We start from the raw sequence: 23,524 nt of genomic DNA, 5'->3' as shown, positions 1-23,524 counted from the left end.
TGTGATTTTTGATTGGCATTTTTAGGCTCCACACACTTTTCTGAATATTAATCCCAGTCACCCAGTAACCAGCTATGCTAAGTTTGAGAACCCTGCCATTAACAGTGAAGAAAGGCTGCAGTTTACAATTTCCCAGAAAAATCTGTTTTTAACTCCACCCACTTTTTGTAACCTTGACACACAGTCACTACTCAATGACCAAGTTTGTGAGCTTTTGGGTTCCTGGCATCAAAATTGTGCTAATGGAAGCAGTTTATACAGCAAAGAAATCTGGCTGTTTTTGGCTCCGCCCTTTTACTGAATTGAACCCCACTGCTATTAACAGTGTGAGAATGGCTGCAGTTTCAATAATACCCTTGAAAATCAATAGGTGAATTTTGATTGGCTCTTGTAGGCTCCACCTACTTTTCCGAATATTAATCCTAGCCACCTAGTGACTAACTGTGTGAAGTTTGAGAACCCTGCCATTAACAGTGTAAGAAAAGCTGCAGTTTACATTTTACCATGTAAAAAGTTAGTTGTTTTTTGGCTCCGCCCACTATTTCTAATCTTGACATACAGTCACTTAATGACCAAGTTTATGAGCTTTGGTGTCTTTGGCATCAATATGTTGCATTTTACCATTGAAATTAAACAAATCTGATTGGCTGTTTTTGGCCCGCTTCCTTCAGAATTTAAACCCCAGTCTCCCAGTGACTGACTGTAGCAGATTTTAGGCCTCTGCCATTAAGAGTGCATGAATGGCAGCAATGTAAATATTCCCCTTGAAAATCAAAAGGTGAATTTTGATTGGCTGCTGTATGGCTGAAATCAATCTAACAAATCTGATTGGCTGTTTGTGGCTCCACCCCTTTAGTGAATTTGGACCCCAGTCACCCAATGACTGACTGTATCAGGTTTGAGGCCTCTGCCACTAACAGTGTAAGAATGGTAGCAATGTGAATATTCCCCTTGAAAATCAATAGGTACATTTTGATTGGCTGTTGTAGGCTCCACCCACATTTCTGAATATTCATCCCAGTCACCCAGTGGCCAATTGTGTAAAGTTTGGGAACCTTGCAATGTAAAAAATGAAATTGTTGGCACCGCCCACTTTTTCTAACCTTGACATACAGTCACTCAATTATCAAGTTTATCAGCTTTAAGGTCCGTACACACGCCGGACTTTAGGCAACGACGGGTCCGTCGTTGCCTCCCGCTGGGTGGGCGTGCCAGCGACAGTCCGGCGTGTGTACGCTCTGTCGTCAGACTGATACTCAGAAACAGCCGTATCAGTCTGACGACAGAGCGTACACACGCCGGACTGTCGCTGGCACGCCCACCCAGCGGGAGGCAACGACGGACCCGTCGTTGCCTAAAGTCCGGCGTGTGTACGGACCTTTAGGGTCCTTGGTATCAATACTTTGTATATTCCCATTGAAAAACAAACAAATCTGGCTGTTTGTGGCTCCGCCCCCTTCCTGAATTTGGACCCTAGTCACCCAGTGACCAACTGTACCAGGTTTGAGGCATCTGCTATTACCAGTATAAGAGAATGGTAGCAGATGAAACATTCCCTTTGAATTTTTATTGGCTGTTGTAGGCTCCACCCACCTTCCAAAATCCTAATCTGTCACCCAATGACCAACTGTGCAAAGTTTGAGAACCCTGCTATTAACGGTGTAAGAATGGCTGCAGTTTATATTTTCCAGTGAAATTTGTTTTTAGCTCCGCCCACTTTTTGTAACCTTGACACACAGTCACCCAGTGACCAAGTGTGTGAGTTTTCAGGTTCCTGGCATCAAAAATGTGTGATTTGAAGCAGTTTATCCACCAAGGAAATCTGATTAGTGAATGTGGACCCCAGTCACCCACTGACTGACTGTAGCAAGTTTGAAGTCTCTGCCATTAAAAGTTTAAGAATAGCAGCAGTTTAAATATTCCCCTTGAAAATCAATAGGTGAATTTTGATTGGCTGTTGTAGGCTCCACCCATTTTCTTGAATCTTAATCACATTCACCCAGTGACCAAGTGCGCCAAGTTTGAGAACCCTGCGATTAACAGTCTAAGAATGGCTGCAGTTTACATTTTCCCATTTAAAATGAACGGCTGAAATTTGATTGGCTGTTTTATGCTCCTCCCACTTTTCCTGGATTTGTAACCTCGGTCACCAAGTGACCAACTGTGCCAAGTGTGGGGACTCTGGCTTGATTACTGTGAGAATGGCAGCCTTTTACATTTTTTCCATTGACTTGAATGGGTGAAATCTGATTTGCTGTTTGTAGCTCCGCCCAGGTGTACAGGGGGGATGCGAGACCCTCAGAACATATCCCAGGTAGTAAGGGATCTGTGTACCAAGTTTCATTCAAATTGGTCAAGCCGTTTTCGCGTGATCGACACACACACACACACACACACACACACACACACACACACACACACACACACACACACACACACACACACACACACACACACACACACACACACACACACACACACACACACACACACACACACACACACACACACACACACACACACACACACACACACACACACACACACACACACACACACACACACACACACACACACACACACACACACACACACACACACACACACACACACACTATTTTTGACAGGGACCCTTAGTAGTTAAAAGCATGTAGTGTATTACAATACACATATACAATCTCATGCAGATTGCCCAATCTCCAGTTCCGACCGGTTTCAGCGTTGCACCGTCGATTTAAGGCTGGCCATAAATGTATAAATCATCACCCGATGTGGCCAAACGATCAATTCTTCTCTGAAAAGAATGGATTCAGATAAGGATTGATTCAGAGAAGAATCGATTATTGCTACACACTGTACATCAATGGAACTGCTGCACTCAACGGTTTGATACAGTACAACGCAATCCCACCCCCAATCAACCTACATCTTCCATCCTGTCCAATCAGTATTTTACGTAGAACTTTTGGGCAAAATCAATCAAGTCAACCGCTCTGACATTTTGGGGAATCGATTCCCAGCAGATTGATCAAATCTGTCAGCAATCGAATGGGAAAATTGATAGGAGTATGGGCACCATTAGCTTTGCTCGCCCAGGAAACCAGCATACATATTTATACTCACACAATGCCCGGAATCATCATAATGCCTACTACAAACCATGCAATTGCCTGTCAGACGGGTCGAATCGATATTTTCCAGCGGGGTCAATCTGATTATAGATGGTTTATCTGATCACTGCTATACAAAAATCGATCAGAAATCAGATTGGACCTCTCAGAAGATATCGATCCAACCCATGCATCGGACAGGAAATTGCATGGTGTGCACCAGGCATTACATTGTCCATAGACTTTAGAGTGTAAGCTCACAAGGGCAGGGCAGGGCAGGGCTCTCTCCCCCCCCCCCCCCCTTTTGTGTCTTGGAAATTATACGTTTTATTCATCATGTTACTTTTATCACTTTCATTATCAATTCTGTATTTTATATCATTTTTGTATTTTGTCACTACTTGTGTATCCTGTATATTGGTGTACACCATTGTCTATTATTCTGTACCCCATGTTTGTTTCTTACTTTGTACAGCGCCACGGAATATGTTGGCGCTTTATAAATCCATAATAATAATAGTAAAACAACAGTAAATGCTAATCTGGAGATCTCCCCTGTAATGACCCCTCCCAGCCAGCAGGGGGTGCCTCACCTGAAGGGGAAGCTGCGGGTGATGCTGTACACCATGGTGCCCGTCAGTGCTAGCAGCTCCAGGAGGACAGACTTGAAGCTGAGCCCCTCGGCTGTCCCAGCCCGCACAATCTTCACAATCTGAGGAACCTTGACTGGGCGACAGAGAGACGGAGGCTGAGAAACAGGACACTTACTGCTGAGGCCTCACCCACATCGCTTAACCTGAAGTGAGAAGAATATGGAGGCTGCCATCTGTATAAACAATGCGGGTTACCTGGCTGAGCTTCTGGCTTTAGTTTTGTGAGTCACAGCCCTGGAACAAGCATGCAGCCAGAGGAGTCACACCAGGAGTCCCAGCATCTGATCTGCATGCTCATTCTGGGGCCAGTGACTTATAGTATTAGAGGCGGAGCGTCAGCACAATAGCCAGGCAACGGACGTTTATTAGAGAATGAAGATGGCAGCTGCCACATGGCTCATTTCAGGTTCCCTTTAAAATGTACCCGAGGTGACATGATGAGATAGACATGTGTATGTACAGTGCCAAGCACACAAATAACTAGGCTGTGTTCCTTTTTCTGCCTGTAAGAGTCAAACCTTCAGCAATGCAAGGGACAGTTTCTCTTCAAGCAAATCTAGTCGGATTATTGCATAACTCTCACTGATAAGGAATTACAGCCATAAAACACTTTCATGGCAGAGAACAGATAAAAATTCAAAAGTTCATATATTTTAGCTCTGGGTCACTTGAAAGACTGTGTCATTAAGCAGAGACGATAAAATATTAAATCTACTTTTTAAACATAAAATAAACCAAGGATTTCTAAAAAGTCATGTTCAGGAGGATGCTATGCCAGGAGGAGAGATACAATTGCTTATTTCATCAGTTTATTTTCACCTTTGGTTCAGTTTAAAGTGACCCAGAGCTACAAAATGAGATACTTACCTAAAGAGAAGAGAAGGAAGCCTCAGGATCCCATTGTGGATATTCTGATGTTATATTCCGTATTCTGTGGATATTCTTTATTCTGATGTCCCCCGTTGCTGAGTGCCCCCCCCCTAAATGCCAATCATATAAGGGCCGCACAAGCCTGCCCATGAGCAGTAAGCCGGAGCTGCTCGTGTAGGACTGCGCATGCGCGGCCATGCTTGTAACAGAGGAGGTTCCAGAGGTAGAGTGTGTGGGTGCTGGTGCAGGATTCCCAGGCTCCTCCTATTACACAATTGGAAGGAGGAGTCCGCACACAGACCTGCTGGAACACAGTGCAGAAGTTTATTGTCCCATCACATACATGTGCAATTTACATGTACGGTCAGATGAAATTGCTTGTGTGTATGATGGGACAATAAACCTCTGCACTGTGTTCCAGCAGGTCTGTGTGCGGACTTCCTTGGGTGTAACAGAGCAGGAGTGCGGCCCCGATCTGGAGGACGACATCGGAGCACTGAGGGATGCCTCAATAGAATCCTGAGGCTTTCCTCTCTTCAGGTTAGTAGAAGCAGTAGAGTGTTGTACCGTGTTAGCCATGAGTAAAAGCAAGAAGTTTTGAATCAGGATGATACCATTTATTGGCTAACTTAGAGATGGATAAACAGTGAGCTTTCCACTTATAAAAAGGCTTTTTATAAGTGGAAAGCTCACTGTTTATCCATCTCTAAGTTAGCCAATAAATGGTATCATCCTGATTCAAAAATTCTTGCTCTCTTCAGGTTAATATCTTATTTTGCTACCGAGCTTCAGCTGGGGATCGCTTTACTGAATATAAACGTGCATGAAAAACATTACAATATAAGCATACAATATGTGATTGTACGCACTGCGTTCCAATCACACGGCCATCTGCATTGCATAGATGTGAAGGAGGCCCAAAACTAGTCTTTGGTAAGAGTACTTGTAGAAGGTACAGACAGGAACCAAGAACCAGGCCCTAGGCAATGTAAGTGTGGGTACATGTAAGAGTGATGTGCAGGTACTCTGCAGGAGAATGAGGGGATTCTTCCTCTATTACACATTCTTCATGCACAATCTGAACACGGATCAGGCCCTAGGCAATGTAAGTGTGGGTACATGTAAGAGTGATGTGCAGGTACTCTGCAGGAGAATGAGGGGATTCTTCCTCTATTACACATTCTTCATGCACAATCTGAACACGGATCAGGCCCTAGGCAATGTGACTGTGGGTGCATGTAAGAGTGATGTGCAGGTACTCTGCAGGGGAATGAGGAGATTCTTCCTCTATTACACATTCTTCATGCACAATCTGAACACGGATCAGGCCCTAGGCAATGTAAGTGTGGGTACATGTAAGAGTGATGTGCAGGTACTCTGCAGGGGAATGAGGAGATTCTTCCTCTATTACACATTCTTCATGCACAATCTGAACACGGATCAGGCCCTAGGCAATGTAAGTGTGGGTACATGTAAGAGTGATGTGCAGGTACTCTGCAGGAGAATGAGGGGATTCTTCCTCTATTACACATTCTTCATGCACAATCTGAACACGGATCAGGCCCTAGGCAATGTGACTGTGGGTGCATGTAAGAGTGATGTGCAGGTACTCTGCAGGGGAATGAGGAGATTCTTCCTCTATTACACATTCTTCATGCACAATCTGAACACGGATCAGGCCCTAGGCAATGTAAGTGTGGGTACATGTAAGAGTGATGTGCAGGTACTCTGCAGGAGAATGAGGGGATTCTTCCTCTATTACACATTCTTCATGCACAATCTGAACACGGATCAGGCCCTAGGCAATGTAAGTGTGGGTACATGTAAGAGTGATGTGCAGGTACTCTGCAGGAGAATGAGGGGATTCTTCCTCTATTACACATTCTTCATGCACAATCTGAACACGGATCAGGCCCTAGGCAATGTGACTGTGGGTGCATGTAAGAGTGATGTGCAGGTACTCTGCAGGGGAATGAGGAGATTCTTCCTCTATTACACATTCTTCATGCACAATCTGAACACGGATCAGGCCCTAGGCAATGTAAGTGTGGGTACATGTAAGAGTGATGTGCAGGTACTCTGCAGGGGAATGAGGAGATTCTTCCTCTATTACACATTCTTCATGCACAATCTGAACACGGATCAGGCCCTAGGCAATGTAAGTGTGGGTACATGTAAGAGTGATGTGCAGGTACTCTGCAGGAGAATGAGGGGATTCTTCCTCTATTACACATTCTTCATGCACAATCTGAACACGGATCAGGCCCTAGGCAATGTGACTGTGGGTGCATGTAAGAGTGATGTGCAGGTACTCTGCAGGGGAATGAGGAGATTCTTCCTCTATTACACATTCTTCATGCACAATCTGAACACGGATCAGGCCCTAGGCAATGTAACTGTGGGTACATGTAAGAGTGATGTGCAGGTACTCTGCAGGGGAATGAGGAGATTCTTCCTCTATTACACATTCTTCATGCACAATCTGAACATGGATCAGGCCCTAGGCAATGTAACTGTGGGTACATGTAAGAGTGATGTGCAGGTACTCTGCAGGGGAATGAGGAGATTCTTCCTCTATTACACATTCTTCATGCACAATCTGAACACGGATCAGGCCCTAGGCAATGTAACTGTGGGTACATGTAAGAGTGATGTGCAGGTACTCTGCAGGGGAATGAGGAGATTCTTCCTCTATTACACATTCTTCATGCACAATCTGAACATGGATCAGGCCCTAGGCAATGTAACTGTGGGTACATGTAAGAGTGATGTGCAGGTACTCTGCAGGGGAATGAGGAGATTCTTCCTCTATTACACATTCTTCATGCACAATCTGAACACGGATCAGGCCCTAGGCAATGTAAGTGTGGGTACATGTAAGAGTGATGTGCAGGTACTCTGCAGGAGAATGAGGGGATTCTTCCTCTATTACACATTCTTCATGCACAATCTGAACACGGATCAGGCCCTAGGCAATGTGACTGTGGGTGCATGTAAGAGTGATGTGCAGGTACTCTGCAGGGGAATGAGGAGATTCTTCCTCTATTACACATTCTTCATGCACAATCTGAACACGGATCAGGCCCTAGGCAATGTAAGTGTGGGTACATGTAAGAGTGATGTGCAGGTACTCTGCAGGGGAATGAGGAGATTCTTCCTCTATTACACATTCTTCATGCACAATCTGAACACGGATCAGGCCCTAGGCAATGTAAGTGTGGGTACATGTAAGAGTGATGTGCAGGTACTCTGCAGGAGAATGAGGGGATTCTTCCTCTATTACACATTCTTCATGCACAATCTGAACACGGATCAGGCCCTAGGCAATGTGACTGTGGGTGCATGTAAGAGTGATGTGCAGGTACTCTGCAGGGGAATGAGGAGATTCTTCCTCTATTACACATTCTTCATGCACAATCTGAACACGGATCAGGCCCTAGGCAATGTAACTGTGGGTACATGTAAGAGTGATGTGCAGGTACTCTGCAGGGGAATGAGGAGATTCTTCCTCTATTACACATTCTTCATGCACAATCTGAACATGGATCAGGCCCTAGGCAATGTAACTGTGGGTACATGTAAGAGTGATGTGCAGGTACTCTGCAGGGGAATGAGGAGATTCTTCCTCTATTACACATTCTTCATGCACAATCTGAACACGGATCAGGCCCTAGGCAATGTAACTGTGGGTACATGTAAGAGTGATGTGCAGGTACTCTGCAGGGGAATGAGGAGATTCTTCCTCTATTACACATTCTTCATGCACAATCTGAACATGGATCAGGCCCTAGGCAATGTAACTGTGGGTACATGTAAGAGTGATGTGCAGGTACTCTGCAGGGGAATGAGGAGATTCTTCCTCTATTACACATTCTTCATGCACAATCTGAACACGGATCAGGCCCTAGGCAATGTAAGTGTGGGTACATGTAAGAGTGATGTGCAGGTACTCTGCAGGAGAATGAGGGGATTCTTCCTCTATTACACATTCTTCATGCACAATCTGAACACGGATCAGGCCCTAGGCAATGTGACTGTGGGTGCATGTAAGAGTGATGTGCAGGTACTCTGCAGGGGAATGAGGAGATTCTTCCTCTATTACACATTCTTCATGCACAATCTGAACACGGATCAGGCCCTAGGCAATGTAAGTGTGGGTACATGTAAGAGTGATGTGCAGGTACTCTGCAGGAGAATGAGGGGATTCTTCCTCTATTACACATTCTTCATGCACAATCTGAACACGGATCAGGCCCTAGGCAATGTGACTGTGGGTACATGTAAGAGTGATGTGCAGGTACTCTGCAGGGGAATGAGGAGATTCTTCCTCTATTACACATTCTTCATGCACAATCTGAACACGGATCAGGCCCTAGGCAATGTAAGTGTGGGTACATGTAAGAGTGATGTGCAGGTACTCTGCAGGAGAATGAGGGGATTCTTCCTCTATTACACATTCTTCATGCACAATCTGAACACGGATCAGGCCCTAGGCAATGTGACTGTGGGTGCATGTAAGAGTGATGTGCAGGTACTCTGCAGGGGAATGAGGAGATTCTTCCTCTATTACACATTCTTCATGCACAATCTGAACACGGATCAGGCCCTAGGCAATGTAACTGTGGGTACATGTAAGAGTGATGTGCAGGTACTCTGCAGGGGAATGAGGAGATTCTTCCTCTATTACACATTCTTCATGCACAATCTGAACATGGATCAGGCCCTAGGCAATGTAACTGTGGGTACATGTAAGAGTGATGTGCAGGTACTCTGCAGGGGAATGAGGAGATTCTTCCTCTATTACACATTCTTCATGCACAATCTGAACACGGATCAGGCCCTAGGCAATGTAACTGTGGGTACATGTAAGAGTGATGTGCAGGTACTCTGCAGGGGAATGAGGAGATTCTTCCTCTATTACACATTCTTCATGCACAATCTGAACATGGATCAGGCCCTAGGCAATGTAACTGTGGGTACATGTAAGAGTGATGTGCAGGTACTCTGCAGGGGAATGAGGAGATTCTTCCTCTATTACACATTCTTCATGCACAATCTGAACATGGATCAGGCCCTAGGCCAGGGGTCTGCAACCTTTAAGACATAAAGAGCCACCCCCATACGCACAATTCTTCAGCAGATATGACCCCCATATGCACAATTCTTCAGCAGATATGACCCCCATATGCACAGATCATTAGCAGATATGACCCCCATATGCACAGCTCATTATCAGATATGACCCCCATATGCACAGTTCATTAGCAGATATGACCCCCATATGCACAGCTCGTTATCAGATATGACCCCCATATGCACAGTTCATTAGCAGATATGACCCCCATATGCACAGCTCGTTATCAGATATGACCCCCATATGCACAGTTCATTAGCAGATATGACCCCCATATGCACAGATCGTTAGCAGATATGACCCCCATATGCACAGCTCGTTAGCAGATATGACCCCCATATGCACAGCTCGTTAGCAGATATGACCTCCATATGCACAGCTCATTAGATATGACCCCCATATGCACAGCTCATTAGCAGATCAGAAAAAAAAAAACATTTACTCACCTAGTCAGAAGACCTCCTGTCACGATGTCCTCCTGTCCCGACCTCCGGTCCCGACCTTGTGGCGCGCAACTCCCACGATCCTCCTCCTACGTCACGTCCTGCCTGCAGGGCTACGGGAAAATGGCCGCCCGAAGCCCTGCACTGCACTGGTCCGGCGGCCTTTCTGATAGGCTGCCGGCCAACGACAGCACACGCGTCACACTCGCGCCGCAGCCAGCCAGCCACTGACACCGGAGCCGCGGCGAAGGTGGAAAAGAGCCGCATGCGGCTCCACAGCCGCGGGTTGCCGACCCCTGCCCTAGGCAATGTAACTGTGGGTACATGCAAGAGTGATGTGCAGGTACTCTGCAGGGGAATGATGGGATTCTTCCTCTGTTACACATTCTTCATGCACAATCTGAACATGGATCAGGCCCTAGGCAATGTAACTGTGGGTACATGTAAGAGTGATGTGCTGGTACTCTGCAGGAGAATGATGGGATTCTTCCTCTATTACACATTCTTCATGCACAATCTGAACCAGGTTTATGGGTGATAGACAACACCTCTGTGTTCAATGTGCATAACATTCTCAGTGGATTCCCTGCATCTCTGTAGAGAGTGCATATGTAGAGTATAGTACTACTGTGTAACAAAGTAAACCTCAGACAGATGAAATTAAAGTTTTATACATACCTGGGGCTTCCTCCAGCCCCCTTCAGGCTAATCAGTCCCTCGCTGTCCTCCTCCGCCACCTGGATCTTCTGCTATGAGTCCAGGTACTTGAGCCAGTCTGGTGTAGTGCGCATGCACACACTCCGCCGCCAGGAGCATACTACACCTGTGCAGCACTATTGCTCAGGTGCAGAATGTTCCTGGCTGTGGGAGTGGCATGCGGCCGGACAGCGCCGACTGGCTGAATTACCAGGACTCATAGCAGAAAATCCGGGTGGTGGAGGACAGCGAGGGACTGATTAGCCTGAAGGGGGCTGGAGGAAGCCCCAGGTATGTATAAAAAAACTTTTCTTTTCATCCGTCTCAGGTACCCTTTAATTCGTAGTCACCAAACCAAATTTTAACATCAAATTATTTGATTTCATGAGCAAAGGGAGTGCATACATTTGCATAAATCAGCATCAATGCAGAATTATTTCCATCTCGTTGACCATCTCTATTAGTGACACAGCTACACATCAGGCTTTATTCTTACAGCATAGAAGGGTCCCCAAACGTTTTGGGTCGAGGGCCTGGTCAACATACTTCAGACTGCGGGGGGGGGGGCTGGGGCGGAGTATAAATTGAAGTCTTTGCGGGCCAGACAGTGATGCATACTAAGGTGACAACCTTCAGTCCAATTGGACAGCAGTGTCACCTGATGTGGAATTTGATTGGAAACCAGCTAATTGCTGCTTTCTGGCTTCATTCTACAATCGGACCACCAATATTTAAAGATGTAGCTGACCGCATCTATAATACATTTTGAAACAAACCAAGGTGAGATAAAGAAGTGAGGTGGGTATGCCCTGGGCAAACAAAAACATCCAATAGTCACCAATATAATCAAAATGCAAAAGCTTTATTAATCCAAAATTGTATGACAGTATCAATTAAAAATCTGTCGCCCTGCCACCCCCACAGCCCCCTCCCCCCTGCCTCAGATGTAACCGTAGCCAGTCAATCCCCGCATACACATACGGACTCAGCAACACACATACCGATCTGTATGGCCATACAGTCAAAAAAACAAAACCAAAATTGTATATGTATCTAGATAACAAGATCCAGCAAAAATGCATATATGCAGGCCAATCTTAGGTATATTGTGATGAGCAAATTCTACTTGTTATGAGCAGAAAGATGATCCGTCCGGAGACATACACTAGGCACAGCAAAAGGTTAATCAAGCCTGTAATTAGATGTCAAACTCCAATGTTAGTAAGAATGCAGCATGCAGGCAGAGCTCCACCGAGCACTAAGTATAAATTGGCATAAGCAGAAGTTCAGGTTTAAGCAAAGCATTGAACATCTTCAGACAGTGAGATCCAGATTCAAAATTCAAAGCATCTTGCATATACTGTATAGTTAGAGCCAATGCTCACACCGCATCAGTCCAATGTATCAGTCCACATACACAAACAAAAGTCATGCCCGTGGGGCTGCTTACATATCCTGGTTGAAGATGGTGAATAGCAATATAGCCATCCAGGCTGAACGTGGTGTGGCCGGGGTTACTGCCTGCAATAGATGGATTGTCCAATGCGAGATGGAGGCAAGAGGCTTGGTGCGTGCTCAGCGGTGTCCGGATTGGTGTACGCCGGGTTGGCTGGAGAGGGGGAGCAAACTCCCAAACAGGCTGGAGGGGGGACGGTGCGGCGGCAGGGACGCAGTCAGGCGTCCTCTACCGGTTTCGCCGGACTTCCGGCTTCCTCTGGAGGTAATACATTTTGTGTGTGGGGGGGGGCCGGTAAAAAAGCCTCAGGGGGCCACATTTGGCCCGCGGGCCTTAGTTTGAGGACTGCTTTATTGAAGCAGCACAAGTAACTATTTCTTTGATTGGTTTATTTCATTTTTGTGGATTAAGCACAGCTATTACTGTATGTATAAATTATTGATGATGACAATTATCTGAGAAATAGAACATTTTATCATATTTTCTATTTTAATTTAAGTTTAAATTCAGTAGGAGTCGGAGTCTGTGCATTTTTCCTAACTCCAACTCCAGGTACCGAAAAGTTACTCCGACTCCACAGCCCTGCTTTACTGCGCTGATCTGCAAATGAAACAAGCAATACGATGGCTCCTAAAAGCCAACAGTGAGGGTATGTTTCCACTAGAGCGAATCTGCATGCGTTTCCTGCATGCAGATTCGCTCAACCAATATAAGTGGATGGCGCCGTTTCCACTTGTCAGGAATTCTGTGCGGCTCGCTCTGCAGAAAAAATCTGCACAGCAGAGCCGTCAGAATTCGCACGCCGCACACCCGCACGCGAATCGTCGGTCATGTAACTAAATAGAAAAACCGCAAGCACTTGAGTCTTGCGGTTTTCCCGGCGTTTCCGCGTGCGATTTCTTTTAAAAACCCATGTCAATGTTTGCCGGCATTGACATGATTCAAATCGCGTTGTTAAAATCGTAAACCGTTCCGCGTGAAAATCCGCATGAAAACGTCAACGAATCTGCAACCGTATGCGGATTCGTTGACGCGTTTTCCGCGAGCATATCGCGCCGCACAAGTGGAAACGCACCCTTACAGCTTGGATACAACTTTACTGCAAAGTGTGTGCAGCTTACAATTGAGCCAATCAAAAATCAGCAGGAAATCTAATTGGCCCAATTCCAAGGATCGGGTGACTGCTTGGGAGCTGCAGGAGTTGATGGTAAATGATGTTTGGGGTTGATTCACTAAACAAAAGGTAATATTGCATTGCGCAGGCAGCCGCAGCACACGGCTATTTTACCAGCGTTTACGAAACCGGAATAACGCACTTTGCGCACAACACGCATTATGAATACAACATGCGCTATACTTCCATTACACAAACACCGTAGCGTGCATCGTATGCGTAATGCGCCGTATGCAAAACACATGAAGTTGGTCGCATGAACTCCACTGTGTGCTACCTGCGGATGGCAATCTTACCTCTGTTTAGTGATCATCCCCATTATGACATTATAGACACTGTGCAGGAACTCACCCATCACTGAGCCGGCAATGATTCCAATCCCCAGCAGCTTGCTGATCAGAATCTTCAGGCACGGAACTGGAAGGAACAGAAGACAAGTCAGATATAAGAAGCCCTATAAAGGATGACTGTGATTTGTCACATCGCCAGGTGATTGCGGTGACCTTGTGCCTGCTGCAGTCTCATCATGTGCAAGGCACGAATCACAGCGGTGGTCGGGGTCCCTCTTAAACAGCCTATTCAGTCTACATTAAAGGGGTTATTTTGCGAAAAAAGTAGGCAGTTAAAAAATGTGACAGATGACAGGTTTTGAGCCAGTCCATCTTTTTAAGGGGGATTCTCAGGGCTTTCTTTGTTTTCAACAGCATTTCCTGAACAGGCAGAGGGTAGTGGTGGGTCAGGTGACAGTGGGGTGACAGGCAGAGGGTAGTGGTGGGGAGGGTGACAGGCAGAGGGTAGTGGTGGGTCAGGTGACAGTGGGGTGACAGGCAGAGGGTAGTGGTGGGTCAGGTGACAGGCAGAGGGTAGTGGTGGGTCAGGTGACAGTGGGGTGACAGGCAGAGGGTAGTGGTGGGTCAGGTGACAGTGGGGTGACAGGCAGAGGGTAGTGGTGGGTCAGGTGACAGTGGGGTGACAGGCAGAGGGTAGTGGTGGGTCAGGTGACAGGCAGAGGGTAGTGGTGGGTCAGGTGACAGGCAGAGGGTAGTGGTGGGTCAGGTGACAGTGGGGTAACAGGCAGAGGGTAGTGGTGGGTCAGGTGACAGTGGGGTAACAGGCAGAGGGTAGTGGTGGGTCAGGTGACTGTGGGGTGACAGGCAGAGGGTAGTGGTGGGTCAGGTGACAGTGGGGTAACAGGCAGAGGGTAGTGGTGGGTCAGGTGACAGTGGGGTAACAGGCAGAGGGTAGAGGTGGGTCAGGTGACAGTGGGGTAACAGGCAGAGGGTAGTGGTGGGTCAGGTGACAGTGGGGTGACAGGCAGAGGGTAGTGGTGGGTCAGGTGACAGGCAGAGGGTAGTGGTGGGTCAGGTGACAGTGGGGTGACAGGCAGAGGGTAGTGGTGGGGAGGGTGACAGGCAGAGGGTAGTGGTGGGTCAGGTGACAGTGGGGTGACAGGCAGAGGGTAGTGGTGGGTCAGGTGACAGGCAGAGGGTAGTGGTGGGTCAGGTGACAGTGGGGTGACAGGCAGAGGGTAGTGGTGGGTCAGGTGACAGTGGGGTGACAGGCAGAGGGTAGTGGTGGGTCAGGTGACAGGCAGAGGGTAGTGGTGGGTCAGGTGACAGGCAGAGGGTAGTGGTGGGTCAGGTGACAGGCAGAGGGTAGTGGTGGGTCAGGTGACAGGCAGAGGGTAGTGGTGGGTCAGGTGACAGTGGGGTGACAGGCAGAGGGTAGTGGTGGGTCAGGTGACAGGCAGAGGGTAGTGGTGGGTCAGGTGACAGGCAGAGGGTAGTGGTGGGTCAGGTGACAGGCAGAGGGTAGTGGTGGGTCAGGTGACAGTGGGGTAACAGGCAGAGGGTAGTGGTGGGTCAGGTGACAGTGGGGTAACAGGCAGAGGGTAGTGGTGGGTCAGGTGACAGTGGGGTGACAGGCAGAGGGTAGTGGTGGGTCAGGTGACAGTGGGGTAACAGGCAGAGGGTAGTGGTGGGTCAGGTGACAGTGGGGTAACAGGCAGAGGGTAGAGGTGGGTCAGGTGACAGTGGGGTAACAGGCAGAGGGTAGTGGTGGGTCAGGTGACAGTGGGGTGACAGGCAGAGGGTAGTGGTGGGTCAGGTGACAGGCAGAGGGTAGTGGTGGGTCAGGTGACAGTGGGGTGACAGGCAGAGGGTAGTGGTGGGGAGGGTGACAGGCAGAGGGTAGTGGTGGGTCAGGTGACAGTGGGGTGACAGGCAGAGGGTAGTGGTGGGTCAGGTGACAGGCAGAGGGTAGTGGTGGGTCAGGTGACAGTGGGGTGACAGGCAGAGGGTAGTGGTGGGTCAGGTGACAGTGGGGTGACAGGCAGAGGGTAGTGGTGGGTCAGGTGACAGTGGGGTGACAGGCAGAGGGTAGTGGTGGGTCAGGTGACAGTGGGGTAACAGGGTGACAGTGGGGTAACAGGCAGAGGGTAGTGGTGGGTCAGGTGATGGTGGGGTGACAGGCAGAGGGTAGTGGTGGGTCAGGTGACAGTGGGGTGACAGGCAGAGGGTAGTAGTGGGTCAGGTGACAGTGGGGTGACAGGCAGATGGTAGTGGTGGGTCAGGTGACAGTGGGGTGACAGGCAGAGGGTAGTGGTGGGTCAGGTGACAGTGGGGTGACAGGGTGACAGTGGGGTAACAGGCAGAGGGTAGTGGTGGGTCAGGTGACAGTGGGGTAACAGGCAGAGGGTAAAGGTGGGTTAGGTGACAGTGGGGTGACAGGCAGAGGGTAGTGGTGGGTCAGGTGACAGTGGGGTGACAAGCAGAGGGTGGTGAGGGTCAGGTGACAGGCAGAGGGTAGTGGTGGGTCAGGTGACAGTGTGGTGACAGGCAGAGGGTAGTGGTGGGTCAGGTGACAGGCAGAGGGTAGTGGTGGGTCAGGTGACAGTGGGGTGACAGGCAGAGGGTAGTGGTGGGTCAGGTGACAGTGGGGTGACAGGCAGAGGGTAGTGGTGGGTCAGGTGACAGTGGGGTGACAGGCAGAGGGTAGTGGTGGGTCAGGTGACAGTGGGGTGACAGGCAGAGGGTAGTGGTGGGTCAGGTGACAGTGGGGTGAGAGGGTAGAGGTGGGTCAGGTGACAGTGGGGTGACAGGCAGAGGGTAGTGGTGGGTCAGGTGACAGTGGGGTAACAGGCAGAGGGTAGAGGTGGGTCAGGTGACAGGCAGAGGGTAGTGGTGGGTCAGGTGACAGTGGGGTGACAGGCAGAGGGTAGTGGTGGGTCAGGTGACAGTGGGGTGACAGGCAGAGGGTAGTGGTGGGTCAGGTGACAGTGGGGTGACAGGCAGAGGGTAGTGGTGGGTCAGGTGACAGGCAGAGGGTAGTGGTGGGTCAGGTGACAGTGGGGTAACAGGCAGAGGGTAGTGGTGGGTCAGGTGACAGTGGGGTAACAGGCAGAGGGTAGTGGTGGGTCAGGTGACTGTGGGGTGACAGGCAGAGGGTAGTGGTGGGTCAGGTGACAGTGGGGTAACAGGCAGAGGGTAGTGGTGGGTCAGGTGACAGTGGGGTAACAGGCAGAGGGTAGAGGTGGGTCAGGTGACAGTGGGGTAACAGGCAGAGGGTAGTGGTGGGTCAGGTGACAGTGGGGTGACAGGCAGAGGGTAGTGGTGGGTCAGGTGACAGGCAGAGGGTAGTGGTGGGTCAGGTGACAGTGGGGTGACAGGCAGAGGGTAGTGGTGGGGAGGGTGACAGGCAGAGGGTAGTGGTGGGTCAGGTGACAGTGGGGTGACAGGCAGAGGGTAGTGGTGGGTCAGGTGACAGGCAGAGGGTAGTGGTGGGTCAGGTGACAGTGGGGTGACAGGCAGAGGGTAGTGGTGGGTCAGGTGACAGTGGGGTGACAGGCAGAGGGTAGTGGTGGGTCAGGTGACAGGCAGAGGGTAGTGGTGGGTCAGGTGACAGGCAGAGGGTAGTGGTGGGTCAGGTGACAGGCAGAGGGTAGTGGTGGGTCAGGTGACAGGCAGAGGGTAGTGGTGGGTCAGGTGACAGTGGGGTGACAGGCAGAGGGTAGTGGTGGGTCAGGTGACAGGCAGAGGGTAGTGGTGGGTCAGGTGACAGGCAGAGGGTAGTGGTGGGTCAGGTGACAGGCAGAGGGTAGTGGTGGGTCAGGTGACAGTGGGGTAACAGGCAGAGGGTAGTGGTGGGTCAGGTGACAGTGGGGTAACAGGCAGAGGGTAGTGGTGGGTCAGGTGACAGTGGGGTGACAGGCAGAGGGTAGTGGTGGGTCAGGTGACAGTGGGGTAACAGGCAGAGGGTAGTGGTGGGTCAGGTGACAGTGGGGTAACAGGCAGAGGGTAGAGGTGGGTCAGGTGACAGTGGGGTAACAGGCAGAGGGTAGTGGTGGGTCAGGTGACAGTGGGGTGACAGGCAGAGGGTAGTGGTGGGTCAGGTGACAGGCAGAGGGTAGTGGTGGGTCAGGTGACAGTGGGGTGACAGGCAGAGGGTAGTGGTGGGGAGGGTGACAGGCAGAGGGTAGTGGTGGGTCAGGTGACAGTGGGGTGACAGGCAGAGGGTAGTGGTGGGTCAGGTGACAGGCAGAGGGTAGTGGTGGGTCAGGTGACAGTGGGGTGACAGGCAGAGGGTAGTGGTGGGTCAGGTGACAGTGGGGTGACAGGCAGAGGGTAGTGGTGGGTCAGGTGACAGGCAGAGGGTAGTGGTGGGTCAGGTGACAGGCAGAGGGTAGTGGTGGGTCAGGTGACAGTGGGGTGAAAGGCAGAGGGTAGTGGTGGGTCAGGTGACAGTGGGGTAACAGGGTGACAGTGGGGTAACAGGCAGAGGGTAGTGGTGGGTCAGGTGATGGTGGGGTGACAGGCAGAGGGTAGTGGTGGGTCAGGTGACAGTGGGGTGACAGGCAGAGGGTAGTAGTGGGTCAGGTGACAGTGGGGTGACAGGCAGATGGTAGTGGTGGGTCAGGTGACAGTGGGGTGACAGGCAGAGGGTAGTGGTGGGTCAGGTGACAGTGGGGTGACAGGGTGACAGTGGGGTAACAGGCAGAGGGTAGTGGTGGGTCAGGTGACAGTGGGGTAACAGGCAGAGGGTAAAGGTGGGTTAGGTGACAGTGGGGTGACAGGCAGAGGGTAGTGGTGGGTCAGGTGACAGTGGGGTGACAAGCAGAGGGTGGTGAGGGTCAGGTGACAGGCAGAGGGTAGTGGTGGGTCAGGTGACAGTGTGGTGACAGGCAGAGGGTAGTGGTGGGTCAGGTGACAGGCAGAGGGTAGTGGTGGGTCAGGTGACAGTGGGGTGACAGGCAGAGGGTAGTGGTGGGTCAGGTGACAGTGGGGTGACAGGCAGAGGGTAGTGGTGGGTCAGGTGACAGTGGGGTGACAGGCAGAGGGTAGTGGTGGGTCAGGTGACAGTGGGGTAACAGGGTGACAGTGGGGTAACAGGCAGAGGGTAGTGGTGGGTCAGGTGACAGTGGGGTAACAGGCAGAGGGTAGTGGTGGGTCAGGTGACAGTGGGGTAACAGGCAGAGGGTAGAGGTGGGTCAGGTGACAGTGGGGTAACAGGCAGAGGGTAGAGGTGGGTCAGGTGACAGTGGGGTGACAGGCAGAGGGTAGTGGTGGGTCAGGTGACAGTGGGGTGAGAGGGTAGAGGTGGGTCAGGTGACAGTGGGGTGACAGGCAGAGGGTAGTGGTGGGTCAGGTGACAGTGGGGTAACAGGCAGAGGGTAGAGGTGGGTCAGGTGACAGTGGGGTGACAGGCAGAGGGTAGTGGTGGGTCAGGTGACAGTGGGGTGACAGGCAGAGGGTAGAGGTGGGTCAGGTGACAGGCAGAGGGTAGTGGTGGGTCAGGTGACAGTGGGGTAACAGGGTGACAGTGGGGTAACAGGCAGAGGGTAGTGGTGGGTCAGGTGACAGTGGGGTAACAGGCAGAGGGTAGAGGTGGGTCAGGTGACAGTGGGGTGACAGGCAGAGGGTAGTGGTGGGTCAGGTGACAGGCAGAGGGTAGTGGTGGGTCAGGTGACAGTGGGGTGACAGGCAGAGGGTAGTGGTGGGTCAGGTGACAGGCAGAGGGTAGTGGTGGGTCAGGTGACAGTGGGGTGACAGGCAGAGGGTAGTGGTGGGTCAGGTGACAGGCAGAGGGTAGTAGTGGGTCAGGTGACAGGCAGAGGGTAGTAGTGGGTCAGGTGACAGGCAGAGGGTAGTGCTGGGTCAGGTGACAGGCAGAGGGTAGTGCTGGGTCAGGTGACAGTGGGGTGACAGGCAGAGGGTAGAGGTGGGTCAGGTGACAGTGGGGTGACAGGCAGAGGGTAGTGGTGGGTCAGGTGACAGTGGGGTAACAGGCAGAGGGTAGTGGTGGGTTAGGTGACAGTGGGGTGACAGGCAGAGGGTAGTGGTGGGTCAGGTGACAGGCAGAGGGTAGTGGTGGGTCAGGTAACAGGCAGAGGGTAGTGGTGGGTCAGGTGACAGTGGGGTGACAGGCAGAGGGTAGTGGTGGGTCAGGTGACAGGCAGAGGGTAGTGGTGGGTCAGGTGACAGTGGGGTGACAGGCAGAGGGTAGTGGTGGGGAGGGTGACAGTGGGGTGACAGGCAGAGGGTAGTGGTGGGTCAGGTGACAGGCAGAGGGTAGTGGTGGGTCAGGTGACAGGCAGAGGGTAGTGGTGGGTCAGGTGACAGTGGGGTGACAGGCAGAGGGTAGTGGTGGGTCAGGTGACAGTGGGGGGATAGTGAGGCAGGTGAGGGTCATGTGACAGTGATAGTCAGGCAGAGGGTAGTGGTGGGTCAGGTGACAGGCAGAGGGTAGTGGTGGGTCAGGTGACAGGCAGAGGGTAGTGGTCAGGTGACAGTGGGGGGTTAGTGAGGCAGGTGAGGGTCATGTGACACTGATAGTCAGGCAGTGACAGCCGTACCGTGCAGCAGGTTGTACTGCAGGAAGAACTCATCATAGCAATCCTCGGGGAGGAGCCCCGGGACCAGCACACTGCGGAAAGCCTCCATCCTCCCCGGTATCCCCTGACTTCCGGGTCCAGGAGTCCGACTTCTACTCAGCCCAACGTCACTTCCTGTGCAATGCTTCCGACATCCGGTTACTGAGCCCGAAAGTTCCGCCATGATAAGTGAGGGCAGCGGAAGAGGAGAGGCGGAATTGTGTGACATCTATAACACCGCCCTCATAGTGGGAGGCCGATGTTACTCCCTCCTATAGCCGCACCTGTACCGCAAGGACTGCTGTAGCTCCGCCCCCGCACCTGAGCAGGCCGTTTCCTGGGAAACAAAGCGCGTGAATCGCAACCCCGCCCTCACAACGGCGCCAGAGAGTGTTTCTAAGGTGACAGCTGAGGGGGAAAAGGCGGGAAAGGCTTCTGACTGGAGTGTGAGGGGAGATGAAGGACAGCTCAGAGGAGGCCAGTGACATGGAGGAGGAAGGGGAAAGATGGCCTCCAACCTGTGACAGCCTTCCACAGGTGACCAGCTCAGGGAGAGCAACATGGCTGCCGCCTTCAAGGGGTGCCCATCGGTCAGTGGCGGAGGTCGCCACACCCCGGAGACCATGGCCGCCATCGCAGCAGCCCATTATGGATGAGATATATGGAAAGACAGGTTTCCGATATGGGTGCCAGAGGGGCAGTGTATCTGGTTACACCAGTTCCTATCAACCCACTGGGGAAGCATTTCAGAGACGCACAGGGCATCGTCTCCTCAGGAGTAAAATATGGGCCAACTTAGGTTCCATTCTGAGTGATGCGGACTCTTCCACGCTCCAAAATGGTGCAGCAGGCAAGAATCAAACCCCGGGTGTCGAAGGAGGAGGAGAAACGGCTGCCCCGAGCAATTCTCAGCCCCTTTCTGAGCTCTGCGCGGGAACCATCACCCTTTGTTCCCTGTTTTATGCCCGCCTCAAGAAAGAACGCCGGCAAAGGGAGCTGGAGAGGCGGAGGAGAATGTTCCTCTTCCGGCGTAATAAGGCACGCGAACGCCTACGATTTGCTGCCTTGTGGGCGTCACGGCTGGTGGCCGGCAGTAATGATTTCTCTTCAGAATCTTCATCTGGCGTCGATTGGGTGAGGCAGGAGTACCAGATTTGGCGCAACATGATTGATAAAGTCTTTGAAAACTTTGACTGGATCGAGAGCTTCCACATGACCAAGGCAACGTTTAATTACCTCTGTGACCAGCTGCGACCAGCTTTTCAAAGATTGGCTGCCAATGCCGATCGGGAAATCCCTACAGAAGTACAACTGGCCGTTACGCTGTGGCATTTGTGCTCCTCTAGTGAATATCGGACCATTGAAACTCTTTTTGGTATATCACGCTCCACCCTACATAAGATTGTCGGTGATACGTGTGAGGCAATAGAATCCATCCTCACGCCTAAATTTGTCTCTGTTCCTCAAGGAGAAGTCCTTCGAGAGACTCTTAGGTCTTTTGAACATCGCTATGGCCTGTCACAGTTGGCCGGGGTGATTGGGACCTTCCATGTACCAGTAGGCCTCCCTAGTGAATCTGCAAATCAGTACTGTAACACCAAAGGTTGGAATTCAGTTGTCCTTCAAGGTGTTGTGGATCCTGACTTTTGTTTCTGGGACCTGAACATTGGCTGCCCCGGTACCTTGTCAGACTCTCAAGTTCTAGTGACATCAGAGATTTATGAATGGGGTGCAGAAGGGACTCTGTTCCCCCACATGACCAAGAACATTGATGGAGTTGAGGTACCTGTCTACTTACTTGGGTCACGTTCTTATCCTCTCCTTCCATGGCTCATGACCCCCATTGCTGAGGAATCTTGCCCAGCGGACACCGAACTGAATAGACGCTTTAGCTCTGCCTTGAGTCTGACAGAAATAGCATTTGGGCGTCTCAAGAACCGCTGGCGATGCCTGTTAAAGCCCGACATTGAACTTGCCTTCTTGCCGACCCTGGTTACAGCCTGTTGCACCCTTCACAACATTTGTGAAAGCCGCAGAGAACCTTTTGAGGACCACTGGCTGGAAGACAGCGCAGAAGAAGAATTGGAGCAACCCAGTGAAGTGGAAGAAGATGATTTGGAGACGGAGGAAGCCGCGGAGGAGATCCGCACTGCTCTTGCGAATGACATATGCAGATGACACACTGGGCATGTGCAGTTAGGCTTCTTTCACATTGGTTAGGATAGGATCAGTTCTCATTGGTCTGCTCGTAATGGGTCTGCTCTAGTGAATAGAACACAAGTTTGGGTCCTAAGCAAATTTTTCTGGATGGTCGGAGTGGATTGCGATGGATGCCGACAGAATCAATGGTAGCCTATGAGAGCGGACAGTGTCCATTCTTCCTAGGCCCCTCGTGTGTATTGTAAGACAGTCACCTGTCTTCATCCATCCAGATCCCTGCACAGAACAATGCCGGTATGCTGATCCTAGGAGCATCTCGGGCCCTTATTGGTTTATTGCAACCAATAGTCCTCCCCAGGGATGTCGATTCTCATTGGTTCACAGAGTAGTGCACCAATGAAAATTGTCCCTGGGGAGGGACGATTGTCACTGGTGCTTTGCAAAACATTGGGAACCTGTGATGCTTCTGCTAGGGCTCTGGGATGAGTATACCCACGTTTCCTGTGTGCAGGGACCCCAATGGAGGGCGGTGGGTGAGGACCCCAATGGACGGAGTGGCAGGGGGCCGCAGGGACAGGTACCGAGCAGGTAGCGAACGGAACAGATCATAGAAAACCATTTGAAAAACTGATTAACAATGTAAGAAACTGAAAATGGATCAGTTTTTCTTCAGAGACGGCGTGAATCTAGCCTAACGCTTTAGTATCAGACAGCATGCCATGTTTGCAGAGCATTTACACATTTCAAAACGTTTAGAATGTATATACAGTATTAATATAACTGCATTGGTGTATGATGGGAATTCCAGCTATGGTTTCCCTGTGTTCCCCAAATAGAAGAAATTCTGTGTCTTTGTTGGAAAGATTTTATTGTTATTGAATTATACAATGCTAACATCGTTCATGGTGCTCTACAAATGAATACTGTATTGTACAAATAATAATAATAATAATGCCATAA

The 23,524-nt window shown here is 50.5% G+C and overlaps 2 protein-coding genes across 2 annotated transcripts in view; one reads left to right on the top strand and one right to left on the bottom strand.

Annotated features, from left to right (window-relative positions):
• The window catches only part of MPDU1 (mannose-P-dolichol utilization defect 1), a 34,616-nt gene extending 13,937 nt beyond the window's left edge, over window positions 1-20,679 (bottom strand). Inside the window, exons 1-3 of the mRNA XM_068273853.1 lie at window positions 20,387-20,679; window positions 13,888-13,953; window positions 3,704-3,836 (exon numbers count right to left, since the gene is read on the bottom strand). Coding sequence (XP_068129954.1) covers window positions 3,704-3,836; window positions 13,888-13,953; window positions 20,387-20,633 — 446 coding nt within the window. The 5' untranslated portion in view covers window positions 20,634-20,679. The remainder of the gene's footprint in view (window positions 1-3,703; window positions 3,837-13,887; window positions 13,954-20,386) is intronic.
• LOC137562477 (uncharacterized) lies at window positions 20,573-23,524 on the top strand. Its single transcript, XM_068273851.1, has one exon. It carries the CDS (start codon window positions 20,861-20,863, stop codon window positions 22,580-22,582), a length of 1,722 nt encoding a protein of 573 aa, XP_068129952.1. The 5' UTR covers window positions 20,573-20,860; the 3' UTR covers window positions 22,583-23,524.

The sequence above is a fragment of the Hyperolius riggenbachi genome, chromosome 3 (genome assembly GCF_040937935.1).
Source record: "Hyperolius riggenbachi isolate aHypRig1 chromosome 3, aHypRig1.pri, whole genome shotgun sequence".
NCBI classification, from domain to species: Eukaryota; Metazoa; Chordata; class Amphibia; order Anura; family Hyperoliidae; genus Hyperolius; species Hyperolius riggenbachi.
This window is presented reverse-complemented; position numbering and strand designations above follow the sequence as displayed.